The following is a 16,322-nucleotide window of genomic DNA, read 5'->3' on the forward strand; positions in this document are numbered from 1 at the left end:
CACTCTTGGCCAACTATATTTGGTCTGGCCAGAGCCAACTGCCCAGAGCATCAGGGAGCCCCATCCCCTATCTCAGGGAGGAGCTCACTGTCTCACAGTGGTGGTCAGACCAAGCAAGAAGTATGCTGAGAATGAATGCAGGGCTCAGCTGGGGCACAAGAAGGGCTCAGAAAAGGTGGGAAGGTAGATATCACTTCAAAGAAGGGAGGAGAGCTTTGTTGATCCTCCAGTCAAAGGGGTCTCATTCACCCTGAGCATCCAGAAGGGCTCCACTGATGTCTCGGGGCTCCCAACCTTTCCTTCTCTATCATGGAGTCGGTGTCTGGCAGATGCCAGGCTGATGGCCCAGTGAGGCAGGCTAAGTTCTTTCTCAGGTCTTTATCCTCCCTGCCCCGTGTTCATTGGGCCTGGCACTAGTTCATTCATTCATTCATTCATTCGTTCAACTAATGTTCGTTGAACATCTTTTATATGCAGGAACTGTGCTAGGCATTGAGGACACATACAAGGTCCTCAGAGTCTGACAGAGAGAGAAGCAGACATTGATCAAATAGTCACATGGCAAGTGGAAGTTTGCAGCCATGGCTGGTTACTCTAAATGAGAGGCCCATGAGCTATAGGAGCTAAAAATAGGGAGACTTGACTCAGTCAGGGAAGGGTGTCTGAGGGAGTGACGCATGAGCCATAATCTGAAAGATGGTTAAGAGTAAAGAGAGAGGGTAAGGAGAGTAGGTTGGGTTTCTAAGAAGAGGGGACAGTGTGTGCAAAGATCCTGTAGCATGGCAGGAGGGAACAGGAGAGTACAAAGACCTGACAAACATTACTGCAGTTGGGGCAACAAACAAGAAAGGGAACAGAGGGAAATGTAAGTAAAGAGTATTTCAGAGCTCCTACTCCATAAGGCCTTATGATAGAGATGGGTGTTTGGGCTTTGTCTTATGGGCAACAGAATGGGGAGCAAGTGAGTGATAAGGGATGATGTTTTTGGAACCAATACTCTGGCTTCTGTGTGGAGGTTGGAGAGGTGAGGACAGAGTGGATGTGGAGAAACCACTTTAGAGGCAGTGATCCAGCTAAGAGATGATGGGTCTTAGACGACCTGTTTGGTTAGATAGGTGGTGGGACTGGTGGGGGTGGAAAAACAAGCCAGTGGCTGAATCAAGGGAAAGATGTGAAAATATGGTAAGAGGGTAGGGATGAGTGGAAGGAAATATGAGTGGGTGTGTAGATGGATGGATGGATGGATGGAAGGACAAATGGATGTGTGGATGAATGGATGGAAGAATGAGTGGAAGTGTGGGTGGATGGAAGGATGGACAGAGGTGTAGACAGTTGGAAGGACATGTGGACATGTGGGTGAATAGGTGGAAGATGAGTGGAAGTGTGGGTGGATGGAAGGATGGACAGAATTGTAGACAGTTGGAAGGACATGTGGACATGTGGATGAATGGGTGGAAGATGAGTGGATGTGTGGGTGGATGGAAGGATGGACAGAGGTGTAGACAGTTGGAAGGACATGTGGACATGTGGATGAATGGGTGGAAGATGAGTGGATGTGTGGGTGGATGGAAGGATGGACAGAGGTGTAAACAGTTGGAAGGACATGTGGACATGTGGATGAATGGGTGGAAGATGAGTGGAAGTGTGGGTGGATGGAAGGATGGACAGAGGTGTAGACAGTTGGAAGGACATGTGGACATGTGGATGAATGGGTGGAAGGATGAGTGGATGTGTGGGTGGATGGAAGGTTGAGTGGAAGTGAGAATGGATAGAAGGAGGAGTGAAAGTGTAGGTGGAATGAAGGATGAGGGTAGGTGAAGATAGATGGAAGGAAGAATGTGAACAGGTGAATGGATGGGTGAATGGGGGATAAAAGGAAGGATGAGTGGATATGTAGATGAAACAGGAATGGGAAGATGGGTTCTGGTGGGGTACATGATGAGTCTTACAGAATGTGTGGGGTTGGGGCTGCAGACATGCCCAGGGTTGGCATTGCCCAAACCTGACACACACGCGCAGTCCATATTCCAGAAGAAGTTTCCTAGGCAGTGGCATGGCACAAACTGGTTCAGCTCAGAATTCCATATGAGCCCTTGCTTCTGTCTATAGTCCCCAGGTACAGTAAGAATGGGCAGGGCAAGTGGACACAGCTAGTCTCCAGCCTGCTCCAGCTCCCCTATCCCTTCAGCCTTTAGAAGGCACCACCTTCGCTCCCTGGTGAAGGACAAGAGTGGGGGACCTTTCCATCTGCTGGACACTGGGCACTCTGGTGAATGCAGCCTGACCAAGACTGATTGCATGATTATTATCCATCCAAAACTCAATGTGGATACATTTGTTTTCAAGCATCAAAAAAGAAATAAAATCTCCAGGTGGGCAGGAATAACTATATTCGCATTAAAGACTAATGTAACAAAAAATACACAAGGCAATAATTCATAATGCATTCTAGTCTACAGAGTCATATTTTAATGCGTGACATATCCTGGGCAGCTCCTCTGTGCTAATTTTATTTAATGAGCACATGTTAAAGAATTTTCAGAGCACTATCCCTGGGCAATTAAAATGTGTTAACCTTTTCAGTTAAATTGTATTTCTAACGAAAAGTCGTCAGTGTGAAACAGAAAGAAATACCTGGGCACGGTCAAGGCAGAACCTAGAAGAAAGGTTTGCAGTTGTGTCCTGGCAGTGCTGGGCTCGGGGGCCTCTAGACCTTTGTCCTTGGCCCTCTGGCCTCTCTTCATGGCCAGGTCCCACTCCATAGAGGAGGGCAAGGAAGCTGAGTCCTGGACCCACACATTAAGCAGGCTTCATTGAGCCGACATTGAGTGCCCAACGTTTGTCTGACCTGGGGTATCTGGGGCACGCTCTGTCAAAGGACACAAGGGCTGTAGAGGGGACCTGTGGGATTTGGATGGGGCTAGGATGCCCCGAAGAGGGGCAGGATCCACTAATTTGAAGCCCTGGCAGGTCCTCCATTCCCTATCTGTGTAATAGGCACCCTAGTGCCCCAGCAGCCACAGGTCTGTGTGTTTCAGATCTGGAAAGGGTCCTCAAGAGCCTCTGGTGAATGGTTCTCAAGCTGTGTTCCTTGGAACCCTGAGTTCCAGCCCTATTCCCAGCTTTAACCAGAGCTGTTTGGTTTTTCTAATGGCTTGAAATATCAGGGTTCCATGCAGAAATTAGCTTAAAAAGGGGGGTCTACTGCTTTAGATTTAAAAAGCAATGGATATAGCCATATATATATATATATATATATATATATATATATATATAATACAAAAATACACAAATTACATAGGGTATACAAGTAACACACACACATATGTGTATATATATATATATATATATATATATATATATATATATATGTCACCTTCTAAGGGAAGAATTTGAAGTGGCTACAGACTGCATGTAACATAGCAGAACAAAAAATTTTTAATGAAGAAATTATCATAAAGGGAAAATGAATGTAAAACAGTGAAATTCGTTTGAGGAAAAGTTGGACAAAGAGACGTGCGCGTACAGTCTCGGGCAGTTGAAAGGTCAGATCAGTGTGGTAGCAACCTGCCTCCAGCACCAGCTTGGGTTTGAAGATGAAAAATGAGATTCCAAATGTGAAGCATCTGGTGAATGTCTGGATGCTTAGACTAAGAAAGACGTCCATTCATTCATTCAGCCCGTATTTTATGAGCATTGCAGGGTGTGGGCAGGGTGCTGGGAGACAGGAGTCAGAAGGTGAACCTCCCACGGGCGCGCAAAGGCAGCTGGGAAGAATCGGAACTTGCCCTCAAGTCCACAGGAGGCAGGGAGCCTCCAGATGGAGTCCAAGTGGATGCAGTGTCTCAGGGAGACCTTGGGGGTGCAGAGGAAAAGGCAGGCACAGGGAGAGCAGTGTGGTAGATGACAGGGCTGGAAAGCAGGTGTGAAGGTGCAAAGTGGGCTGGGCTGGGGCCAGGTGAAGAGTCAGATCTCCTAGCTAGGATGGAGCCCCTGGGGGGCCAGGGTGTGATGGGCGCTTTGCATTTGAAAAGGGTGCTGTGTCTTTTTACTGAGTGGGTGCCCGGCTGTTGAGATCAGTGAATGTGGGGAGTCAGGAACATCCCTGCCCTGCCAGGAGACTGCTGATTTGGTGAGAGGGAGGGTCCAGGTGTTAGGTCCCCTAATAATGCATCCGTGATTAAAGGAGCAAGACTGATACAAAGCGAAGGTCAAGCAAAGCTTTATTTCGTGTCAAGCATCAAGAATCAAACTGACGGGCCAGGGCTGCGCCTCTTACAGAGAGGACGACCTTTCTCTGTTTCACAGACTAACTTTTAAGGGCAAAGGCCATGCGGTTGGGCCTGCCCATGCACAGGTGGTCAATGAAATTGTAACACACAGAGAAAGCTGCACAGTGATGCTAGGTGACCAACTGAATTACAGTCTACCCTATAGTAGACATTTGACCTAGCCTATCACCTTGGTTAGAACTGGTGCCCAAAAGGCTCCCAAAGGGTGGGGCCCATACTCCTTGGTAGCTAGGGAGACAGTATGCAACCCCCCACTGATCGGATGTCCCCACCTGGACTGACCCACCCTTGTATCTGGGCTTTGTTACCTGGAGCTGGTTTCCGGGACTTGTTTATTTATTTATTTATTTTAATTTATTTTTTATTTATTTTCAGCATAACAGTATTCATTGTTTTTGTACCACACCCAATGCTCCATGCAATCCATGCCCTCTATAATACCCACCACCTGGTACCCCAACCTCCCACCCCCCACCACTTAAAACCCCTCAGATTGGTTTTCAGAGTCCATAGTCTCTCATGGTTCACCTCCCCTTCCAATTTCCCCCAACTCCCTTCTCCTAACTCCCCATGTCCACCATGCTATTTGTTAGGCTCCACAAATAAGTGAAACCATGATAATTGACTCTCTCTGCTTGACTTACTTCACTCAGCATAATCTCCTCTGGGACTTGTTTTTAAGTAAGTCCCCTGGGGGAAGGGGAGCAGCGACCTTTAAGGGTTAAACAACGTTATTGTTTAACTTTGATGGAGGCCTCTGGCTAAATAGGTCCTTACACAGGGACCAGGCAAGGGTGGGCCAGGACAGTTCAGCAGGGGGTAGTATGCAACAGGAGAACTGTCTTGGAGGTCACCTTGTAAGGGCCTCTGGGTTGGGCTGGGCTCGGCTGGGGAAGGGGAGTGGGCTGTGGGCAGCCAGAGGAGACAGAGCAGGGCCCTCTAGTAAAGGGGACAGCATGAGCGGCCTCCATGCAGCACCTCAGTCAGCTGGAGGTGGGGGTACCTGAAGCATTGTGGAAGCAGATGAGGCAGAGGGATCCCTGAGTGGGGTCAGGAAGAGCCTCCCTCAGGCTAAGGAGCCGAGATTCCACTCACAGCTACACCAGAGATTAACTCCTATACCTATACTGCCTACCCGCTGTGCAACTTTAACAAGCCCCTTAATCTCTCTGGGTCTCACCTGGGTGAGGAGAAAATGGCTTCTACCTCCTAAGGCCACTGAGAGGATAAAAGGAGAGAACCCAGAATCGTGTGCTGTTAGCACCCTGCAGCCTCAGAGCTCAGAGAATCCGGATGGAGAGTGGCGGATCCCCCATGAGGATGGGCCCCAGCACTGAGGGAGCCCCCCTCCCCCCGCCCGGGGTGCACCCTGACGGTCACCGTGGTCAGGGCTATCCCTGGCTCTGCCAACACTGGCCTCCTGACAACACGGAAAGACTAGTTTACCATTTTCATTAAGTGACACCATTAAGGGATCATTTGGAGCGAGATCTCATTTCAAAAGAAATAGGAAGCTGGAAGGGAGTTCACAACAAAGTTGTGGCCACATTAAGAAGCCATTATGGGGCACCTGGGTGGCTCAGTGGGTTAAGCCACTGCCTTCTGCTCAGGTCATGATCTCAGGGTCCTGGGATCGAGTCCCACATCGGGCTCTCTGCTCAGTGGGGAGCCTGCTTCTCTCTTTCTCTCTCTCTCTCTCTCTGCCTGCCTCTCCGTCTACTTGTGATTTCTCTCTGTCAAGTAAATAAATAAAATCTTTAAAAAAAAAAAAAAGCCATTATGAAGGTTAAAATACAGAAGAACATCTCCTCCTACGCCATCTCCCTAGGAAGCAGCTTGGGGCTGCGATCCAGCTGGGGCATGGGGGGTGGGGAGCAGCGCTCCTGCTCTTTGGTTCTGAGAGGTAGTCTAGGCAGGGGGTTGGTGTGTGGACAGCAGCCGGACGGTCTGGGTATAAGTCTGGACTCTGCCATTTATTTATCTGGCCCTTGGTAGGGCCAGATTTAAAAAATGAAAATTCAGGACACCCGGTTAATTGAATCACAAGAAACAAACAATAGCCTTTGAGTGCAAGTAGGTCCCATGCAGTATATGGGATATACATGAACTTAAAATTATTCATTGTTTACCTGAAATTCAAACTGAGCTGGTGTCCTGTATTTTCTCTGGCAACCCTAGGCCTTGGGTACGTCAGGGCTCTGGATCTCACCCCCCCCTCACCCGCCCCCATCCCCATGAAGTAGAGTGAAATAGCAACTCCCGCAGTTAGGACGATTGCATTTAATGTACCATCCTGTGACAGTGTCTGCCCTAACAGGGACTAGCCAGCTCTGCTGTCCTCTTTCTGAAGGTGCTTGCCTCTCTCTGCTTGGGCCTGGCTGGGTCTTCTTCGGGCCATCCACTCCCCAGTGCTGGACATTCGCTCCCACATCAGATCGCCATGCCTCCCTGGGGGCGGGGCTGCTTGCCCAGGCAGAGGAGAGGAGGAGGTCTGAGGCCAGCCCTCTGATGCCTGGGCTTCCACCAAGGCAGGACATATTGTAAGAAAGGCATTTATGGTAATGGGGAGAGAAGTGGGAGAGAGACAAAGGGCCCCATGAACAGTGCAGACACTTGCCCCAAGCCCTCTGTGCCGGGGCGCTCAGGGAGGGCTTCCTGGAGGAGGTAGCACTGGTTGCAGGCTTGAGGCACAGGTCAGAACTAGACAAAGGAAACAGAGGTGCCGCAGGGTGAGCCCAGAGTCCACTGCAGGTGCTCACAGAGAACGGTGGACTGGAGAGCAGGTCGGCTGGCAGGGGGACAGCAAAGGTGAGGTTGTTAGGGAGTGTCACAGAGAAGCCTAGCTGTAGCCCTGAGATGGTTGCTCTTTCTCCTAGAGCAGAGGGGCTCTGCACCTCGGAGAGAGCTCTCCAGGTGTGTCTGAAGAAGGGAGGTGAGCAACGGGTGGTGACGGAGACAGGAAGATGCTTTAGGGAGCGCGGGGGCCGTGCACAGAAGACACAGCAAGCAAGGGCTAAAACCAGTGTCCCACCCCTGCCTCTGCCCCCGTTCACCCCAGGGCTCCTCCCACTGGCTGGACACTGAGGCTGCCGGAGGACAGCTTGTCTTCCCACCCAGGCCCCGGGCAGGCCAGGCAGCAGGGCCGATCAACATGGGACCAAGGGACCCTCGTCCCATTTGCTCTCCCGCAGCTCTTCCTTCCACGCTCAGCTTTCCTTCCCAACATCTCCGTTTCCTTTAAAGCCCAACTGCACTGGTTGTGCCTAGTTTCTGCCCTAGTTACCGGCATGCATTAATTTTATGGCAGAAATCAATTCTGTCCAATTCTGTTGGTGCCCGGTTATTCCTTGCTGACTCCCTTTGAATAAATATCCATGAAGAGGCTTTAATTAAAACGCCAACAAGGGAAGCTGCCTCCTTACAAGGCTGGCCTCTTCTCACTCAGCTGCGGCGGGGTTGCGTGGCCTGCTCGGCGTGACGTCTGGGGAGGAGGCAGAGAACCGCGGCGGTGGCGGCGTGGGTGCTGGTGGCCATGTGCAAGTCAGGAGTATCAGAGCGGGGAGGGCCAGTGTCTGTCTTCACACGAGATACAAACTAAGGCAGGACCAAGGCCCGGCCTCCTGGATGCTGCCCCAGAGCTGGTTCGAGGGCTGCAAAGTCAGGGGCTGCTGAGGGCCAGGCTGGGTGGTGGAGGCGAGCGAGGCTGGCTGAGCGAAGGGAGCCCCAAGTACTCGAGGGCCAGGGGGTAACTGGCATCCACCCTTGGTCCAGCTGGGGTTAGGGAAGGAGCAATGAGCAGCAGAGTCCTGCTGAGAAGAGCCCCCAGCTATGGGCCGTGTAGCTGGGAGGGGTACGTGCCCAGGGTGGCTGGGACTCGGGTGTTGGCAGTAGACGCCCAAACCTCTGCTTTCATGTAAGAGCCTCCTCCCCGGTTTTGCATGCTGGATTATAATTTAGAATTTTTTAGAACTGTGTGCACCCAGCCAGACCCCTCTGCAGACCTTACTGAGCCTCCAGTGGCTTCTTCCCTTTTCCTTCTCCCTGCTGTTGCCCCTGGGCTCTGTGGGAGCTGGTGATTCCTGGCCAGGGAGGTGGGGCTGGAGAAGGGGGTGGGGTGGTGAAGAAGAGGGAGAGGCCAGCCCGCAGGAGCGCCGCGACCCTGCCTGCAGCTCTGGCCTGATGTTCTGGGTCAGGCGTCTCCACCTTGGCCAGGGTGACTCCTACATGTCCTTTCTGCTCCACTTCACAAGCGCCTAAAAACCCAGAGAGAAGCCCCCTGCACCCTGGCCCTGGGATGCTCTACGAGGGACCCTCTCCTTCAGCCGGGGCTTGGCCCCCTCTGCCTCGGGTCCAGGAGGGAGTGGGGCTGCTGATGGGAACAGGAGTGAGGCCAGGCCATCCCTGGCTGCTCCAGGCAGACAGCCCTCTGTCCCATGGCTACATGGAGGTCCGAGGCCAGCCCATAAAGACCAGCCACACGTAGGCTGCTGCCTCTTGGGGGCCAGCCCTCCCCTCTCACCTGGAGGCAGAGCAAAAGAGGAAAGGCCGACACTGGACATCAGCGCTGAAAGGCCTCATCCAGGTCACTCACTTGGCTTCCTACTTTTCTAGCCAAGAAGCCTGTATTTAAAAGAGGTGTTATGACAGCACGAAGTGCAGAACAGACTCATGTGCCTTGCTCTGGGTGACGTAGAGGAGGGGACTGTCCTCACGACCCTCCTCACGGCCCTTATGTTAGGCTACCCTTGTTCTCTGGTGGTCTGGCTTGTCTGTGGAGACCAGACTAGTTCTCTGGCCACCTGTACTCAGCGTGGAATATTCTAGGGCAGTTCTGGGAAGGGAAGGACCCAGCATTGTGCTGTCAGCCCTCAGAGTGAACCTGAGCCTAGGCCCTGAGGGCCAGAACCAACCAGTTATCTGTTTAGGTAGGTAGAGCCAGGCCTCAATTGTATCTGAGTTTTATTTATTCTTTGCATACCGGGACCACATTTTGGTTTTTAATCTATAGTGAAAACAAAAACAAAATGGCCTTGGAGCAGCCTTGGACTCGGAGGCTGACTCAGGCCAGCCCTTCCATGACAGCAGCCAGGCCACCCGCAGGCCTGCAGCTGTCTCCTGTCCACGGCTGCGTGGCAGGTGCTACAGACCACATCGGGGCAGAAGTTACCCCCGAGGACAGGGAACCCGGGAAGGGCAGGCAGGGTCCATGGAGGGGAGACGGTGGCTTCCCTGGCTAGCCATACCCCCTCGGCCAGCCGGGGAGCAGCTCACCATGCTTCTGATGTCCACAGAGAGGGGGCTTTCCCATCAGGGCTCCCATGCCTGTGGGCATCTGGGATGTAGTGGGGGTGTCCTGCTGTTTCCCCTGCAGGCCCTCCCCCACCAGGAACCTGACTCATGGGCTCAGCCTCCAGACATTGTGGACAGGGCAGGGGTCCCAGGAGATGACCCAAGAAAAACCTCCTCCTGCACCTCTGTCACGAGGCCTCAGATGGCCTCAGAGAGCCCGTGCTGTTTTCTGACGGGGCATTTGGCATTCTGCCATTGTTGGGTCCATAAAAAAGTGGGACTTTCCGGCCAGAAGCCGCTTGGCTGGTGCCTCTGCTGTGCCCATGGGGGCTCAGGGCCCCCACTGGCTTCTTCAGGAGCCTCTTAAATGGCTCCAGGAGGCGTCTTATCCCGCTCACCCTCTCAAGGATAAAAGTTAATATTCACAGAGCAAAAGCAGCTTTGATTTCTTTAAGAATGATTAGCAAAACGGTGCTACTTGTTAAATTAAAGAATGAATCAGCCACTATCCCGTCAGAGGGCTTCCCTCACCTCTGATTTTCCAGCCTGATTGGAAGCAGCCTGATTTTCCAGCTTAATCATGACAAACAAACTTCTGCGTGTTCCAGTGCTATTCCTGTAGTCCTGGGGAAGAGAGGAAATAGATACAGAGATGGGCCGTATCCCATTGCACAGCAGCCTCAGGCCCCCTGGAACAGAGCCGCCGCTCGCGGCATAATGAAAGAGGCCGGTACTGGAGATCCTACCCCAGCTGAGGCACATGCCCGGCCCTGCCCGGGGAAAGTGGGCCCCGACACAGTGAGCTGTCCTGGTTCACTCCAGGAAAGTGAAGACAGGGCTGGGGGCAGCAGCTGTTGAGGGGGGCCCAGCAGCCTCGTGCTCACCGTCCTTGTCCCTCGCAGGAGCTGGCACCTGGGGAGGGCGACACTGGACTGCCAGCATCCTGAATTGCCCCCTCTGGTGTAAAGAGCCCTCTTCCTCCAGGGCCAACCTGGAAGTCAGTCTTGCCCCGTCGGCCCTGATCCATTCGGGAAGCCGGGTGTGTGTTTGTATATCCAATGAGGATTGGCAAGACATTCCAAAACTTTCAAACAAAACGTTCCAAAACATTCCAAACAAAAACTCGGTCTTTCTGCCACCAAAGATCCAGGGACGTCCGTCTGTCTTGTAAGAAAGGGCTGGGGAGATCATTTGCCCAACTTCTTCTCTCTTGGGAAATTTTCCTCTTGAGCGAACGACAACCTCCCACATTCTGTTTTTCTCCAACGCTTTTCAGAAAAGTGATTATGTTACCCTTTTCGATAAGATTTATTTGCAAAGCAACTGACTGTGTTTGAGGCACTGATGTTTACATGATTGTGTGACAGGGCACTCGAAAATTCGGAGGCTTTGGCGTAATGTGAGAACCATTCATTAGCTCGTGACCTGCCGTTCTCATCTGGGCTCACTCATGCTTCTCTGCACAGCTGAACTTTCAGCTGAGGACTGATTGGACTAGACAGGCTGAGCAGGGACATCTCATGGCTTTTGTCCTGCTGCAGGCTGGCCCAGGCTTGGTCACAGGCTACAAGAGGCACAGAGGAAGGGCAAGCCTTGGCTTGCCTCATACTTGATAATGTTCATTGGCCAAAGCAAGTCATGTGACCTAGCCCGGGGTGTCGGGGACACCACCATAGGGTGCAGCTGTGGGGATCGCAGAGATGAGGGAAGGAGAGTGTGGTCATTCCTGCAGTCAGCCACTGTGACCTTGCTTGATCTGACCCCAACCTTGTGCATCATGCCAAGTGCCTGTAACTGTATGGAGCCATGAGTATGCACATCTCCACTTTATGGAGTGTGGCACAAGACCCGGAGAGGTACAGGGTCACACAGCAAGTCACACAGGTCACACCCAGGACACACAGCAGGCTGGCTCGGAAGCCTCTCTCCCAGGTGCCAGCCCACTGCCCGACACCACCACCCTGGGCCCCCTCTCTGGTGACACTAGGCCAGAGAGTGGATGACATGTCACCCAGGAGCCAAAGCCTGGCTGTCCCCCCCACAGACATCCATCAGCAGAGACACCAGAGACCTTGGTGTCTGCCAGCCCCAGGCACTGGCCTCCGGGACCCACCAGCCCCTGCTGCTTCCACTCTGGCCCAGCAATGAATGGCAGGCTGATTGTTTTAATCCAGGGTCTTTGGGAAGTCTCGTGCAATTCTAAAACTTGGCAATGGGAGGAGGTGATAGTGTGACACTGGGAAGGGCCAGTCCGCAGTATTTGGAGGAAAATTAAAATTTATCCTCGCATCTCCTATGCACAGAGTTCCGCAGGTGACGTTTACCTTGTCCGGCTCACGAGCCCAATTGCCCTTTCTCCTGTCCCTGCATCCCTCAAGGGTCTCTGTTCTGCTGTGCACATCCCTCTGCTTTCCCATGTCTCACGTGGCTGTTTGGTCCCACCTGACTCTGCCTGAGTGTCAGGGTTTGCAGGAGCACAAAGATCTGAGCCAGGAGATCTGGAGGTCAATGGGCCCAGTCTGGGCCTGTGAGACCTGGGTACCCAAGAGGCAGCGCTCTGCCCGCTGCGTCCCCCAGTTGAAAAGCAGCAAAGGAGGACCCAACCGAGTCTTTGGAGTGACCAGCATACCCTGGTCCTCCTCACTGTTGGATGGCAAGATGCCCAGGACCGCTCCGACCAGGCTGCAAGAATGGCCAGTAGCAACACCTGTGTGGAAAATCAGTGTCTGAAGAGGACACTGGACCGCACACTTGGACTTGTCCTGTCCTTATGCTTCTCCATGGGGTCTCAGACTGTGCTTGGAAACGATTCACTGTGGGCGAGAGGCGCTCCACAGACGGCCCCCACCCCCCTTCCATTCAGATGTTCGAACATAGCCAGTTTCCCAAAACGGGCGGATGGAATCCCGGAGTCTGCAGCAGGAGTGGCCCCTGGACCATTGACCCATCCTCCTCCTTCTACCAAGGGAGATGGGCCCAGAACACAGTGATTTCCAGAGCAAGAAGGATTTGTGATTGGGGGAAACACCTTGAATAGAAGATTACTGGCTCTTTCAACTGGAGAGAGGGGCAGGTCATAGGTTCGGGCCCAGCCTGGTCAGGAAAACCAGAAACCTGGCCTGCTTGGCGCAGGGAAGGGCCGCCTCTCTCCGTCCAGGTGCAGAGCTGCAGCCCAGCTGGTTAGCTGGAGTGAAGGGAAGAGAGAGGCCTCCAGGGGGTGCCAGTGAGCAGGCTGGGGCTAGAAACCGTCTACATTCAGGAAGCCAGACCCTAAGCAGGGTTTGGGGCAGTGCTTTCCCCAGGGTTTGGGCAGCACTTCTACACTGGCTTCTCTCAGGACCCCTGGGGCGTCCCACCTTCCAACGAAAGCCTAGGGTTCACAGGTAGGCCTGTCCCAACTTACACCAGAGACCTCCAGTAGACACAGACCCTGATGACAGATGGGCAGGAAGCCAGAGCAGGCCGTCCAGGAGAGGCAGAATGAAGACACATGTCATCATTCCTGTGGTGGGCCAGGGGCCCGAGTTCATGGCAGCACCGGAGAAGCAGATGGAAGTGACCTCCCACTAGAACTGTGCAGGTGTCACTCTTCCAGGAACCCAGCTCCCTCACCTCCACCAACCAGTGATTTCTGAGCTCCCCACTTTGACCCCAAGGGCTCCACTGACGGACTCTGGACTCGGAAACATCAGGATGCCTAAGATAGCATTTGTAATGCTAAACTGTGCGATTCAGGCAGGGGTTGGAGGGGTTGGAGCCATGTGAAGTCCTGGAGTCTCCCTAGAGAAGAGGGGAAGCTGGGGCTTTCCTGCAGAGGGTACTTTGCAGTATACGTTGAGGGGAGTGGTGGTGGGGGGAGTATACTGTCTTTTTATTTAGCTAAAATAACAACGTGGACTTGAGAACTGCAATCTAACTCACCCAGCTTCAGGCCAGGGTACCTTTTGTCTGAACACAGTAGGCGTCTAAAACGGGTGGTCTGAAAACAACAAACGGCAAAATGCCTCCTTGTTGTAGGGAACCGCTACCAAGCATCAGCTACGTGCCCAGCTTCTCTCCGGTCTGCTCATGGCCACTAGGTTCTCGTGCATCAGGCGTTCACTGTGCCCATTTTCTCATCCCCTGCAGGCACTGGCCCTAGCTCGGCCACAGACCCACTCCTGTCCCTGCTCCTGCTAGGTCTGCATAAGTTCCTTCGCCTGCTGGTGGGGCACTGACAGACATGGCCATCCTGCTCACCTCAGCCGCCCCACATGACCTGCCTGGACCTGGTGTGAGGCCCGCAGCCCCAGACGGACACAGAGAGACTGAGAGAAGCATGACAGAGTCCACGTGGAAAATGAATAAATCATATTTTGGGGGAGGTTACTCAAACGTAGAACACCTAAAATAATGCATCTAGTTTCCAAATAAGATGGAATTTGGGCCATGCGGTATGCATGGGATCCGTGATTTCTCTACTTCAATGTATTTTTCTTTTCTAAACTTTTCCTCCAAGTCTTCATTTTGCACGAACTGTTGAGCAGTTATCTTTAGGATACTATGTAAAAATGTTGGGTCAAAGCCTTTCTGACAAAGCAAAATATTTTTAGTAGATTATTGTGTTTAGGAATTTTTTATTTACTTCTTTTCTTTGGGAGCTTTCCTTTTTTTATTGAAGTAAATTATTTCTTTTGAGACATTTTGATTAAAAAAGATACATCTTATCATAATTAAAATTCACTGTCAATAATATTTATTTTTAAATAAAGATTGGAAACAAGGTCAGACACTTGTTTATAAACTGTATTGTATATTGCTGATAACAGTTGAATAAAAAACAACTTTGAAATAACCTTTCTGCAGGCATGTATAAATGTTAAGCCCAGGAGCCTAAAACAGCCCGAATGCCATGACCTCTTGTTCTTTGAAGCCAGCTGCACACTTGGCAGGATGCAGCCCAGCATGGACGACAGCCCAGGGAACCTGGCCAAGGCTGCACAGAGCAGACAGAGTGTTTCCCAGCCTCCACGAGGCACAGGGGACCTCACAGAGCCAGGATCAAGAGCAGCCCCCAGCCTGGGTTCAGAAGGAAAGAAGGTTGCTGGGAAGAGTGTAATTTAAATCAAGAACCAATTTTCCCCTTTTGGTTTAAAGTAATTATGCAATATATTTGTCCACTTGGATAAGACTATTTCACATTGGATTCACTGCTAGCTTGAGAAGGAAATTCCAGGAGAAGATGGGGAAGCTCATACTCTTTCTATATGCATAGAGGGATAGCTTTGAGCCTCTGAAATACAGGTGTCTGGGTAGGTGTCACATATCTTAAAGGAATAGACATGACGTGGGGGCTGTTATTCATTCCACGATAAGATACCATTAAATAACTAGAACCCATTGGGTTTGCTAGTCTAGCAAGTTTTTTGTTTTGTTTTTAAAGATTTTGTTTATTTATTTGACAGAGATCACAAGTAGGCAGAGAGGCAGGCAGAGAGAGAGGGGGAAGCAGGCTCCCCGCTGAGCAGGGAGCCCAATGCGGGGCTCCATCCTAGGACACTGGGATCATGACCCCAGTGGAAGGCAGAGGCCCTAATCCACTGAGCCACCCAGGCACCCTAATCTAGCAAGTTTTTAATCAAGTGTGTTTGTGCTTGATGTTGGTCATCTTCCTGCATTCTGTGGCAGGTGGGGCAGCTCTGTGACGGAGTGGTAAATAAAGGGGGATACATGACTTTCAGTCCCAGGCATTTGACTGCTAGTGCAAGACCCTTCAAAGCCTCTGGTAAGCCCTGCAGTTTTGAAGACTAAATAAATACTCAGCCTGCCCAGGTCCTGAGTTTCTATGGTGCACGCAGCCCCCTATATGGTGCACGCAGCCCCCTCTGCTGGTCAGTACTGGAAATGCAGCACCATGGCGAATCAGCCTGTGAGGCTTCAAGCCATTGAGTTTGGAGTTATTAGTGCAGCACAGTCCAGCCTATCTCCACTGATTCAGCAAGTCACTGCCGTATTCACTTGAGGGGTGAGAGGAAAAGAAGGTGCATTTGGATGACTCCACGCGTGCAGAGACCCCCGGTGTGGAACTGATACCCTGAGATGCCAATGGGGGAGACCACCTGTAGTTGTTGTTTCTGGCGGATACATGGAGTTTGTTCACATTTCATTTCTATTGATCAGCACCAATCAAGCTTTAAATTTAATCATTTGCTGGTGGACAATGATTCTGTCCAGAGGATCATCTCTTTTATAGTTAACTCAATAGTGCAGTGGGCTAATGTCATGTTAAATACAGGCCCTCTGTGCTTGAAAAGAAAACGGCACCTCCTAGGCTGACTCCAGGTTGAACGGAAACGATGTGTCAGTGGTGGGCTAACATTGTGCCAGATCACTCCAGGGACCCGGAACTGGGGAGCCATATCCTATCCCTAAAACCAGACCTTCTACACATGCGCAGTCAGCCAGGTTTCTGCCGGCATGATGGGCCTGGGAAAGAACAGGCTGATGTGTTTTGGGGAACTCCTCTCCTGGGCTGCCCTCTTTCTGCACAGATGGGCAGCACCTCACACTCACAGGTACAAGCCCTGTGTCTTCTCCTTGGGACGAGGGATTTCTAGGAAGGAAGACATGGGTGAGGCTGGGCTTAACTCCCCAACAGAGGCCAGTGGAAGTCGGACCAAGACCAAGGTGGAACTGGGGTCCAAGAGAGCCAAAAACAAAACCTTCTGACCATGGACCCCCCTGCACCACGTCCCTGCTGGT

General features: G+C 51.9%; 1 protein-coding gene across 1 annotated transcript in view; it reads left to right on the forward strand.

Moving 5' to 3' along the window:
* The window catches only part of VSTM2B (V-set and transmembrane domain containing 2B), a 28,336-nt gene extending 13,939 nt beyond the window's left edge, over window positions 1-14,397 (forward strand). The window contains exon 6 of the mRNA XM_059153142.1: window positions 13,710-14,397. Within this exon, the coding sequence (XP_059009125.1) occupies window positions 13,710-13,798 (89 nt within the window). The 3' untranslated portion in view covers window positions 13,799-14,397. The remainder of the gene's footprint in view (window positions 1-13,709) is intronic.
* Window positions 14,398-16,322: the final 1,925 nt, after the last annotated feature.

The sequence above is a fragment of the Mustela lutreola genome, chromosome 16 (assembly GCF_030435805.1).
Source record: "Mustela lutreola isolate mMusLut2 chromosome 16, mMusLut2.pri, whole genome shotgun sequence".
In the NCBI taxonomy this organism is placed as follows: domain Eukaryota; kingdom Metazoa; phylum Chordata; class Mammalia; order Carnivora; family Mustelidae; genus Mustela; species Mustela lutreola.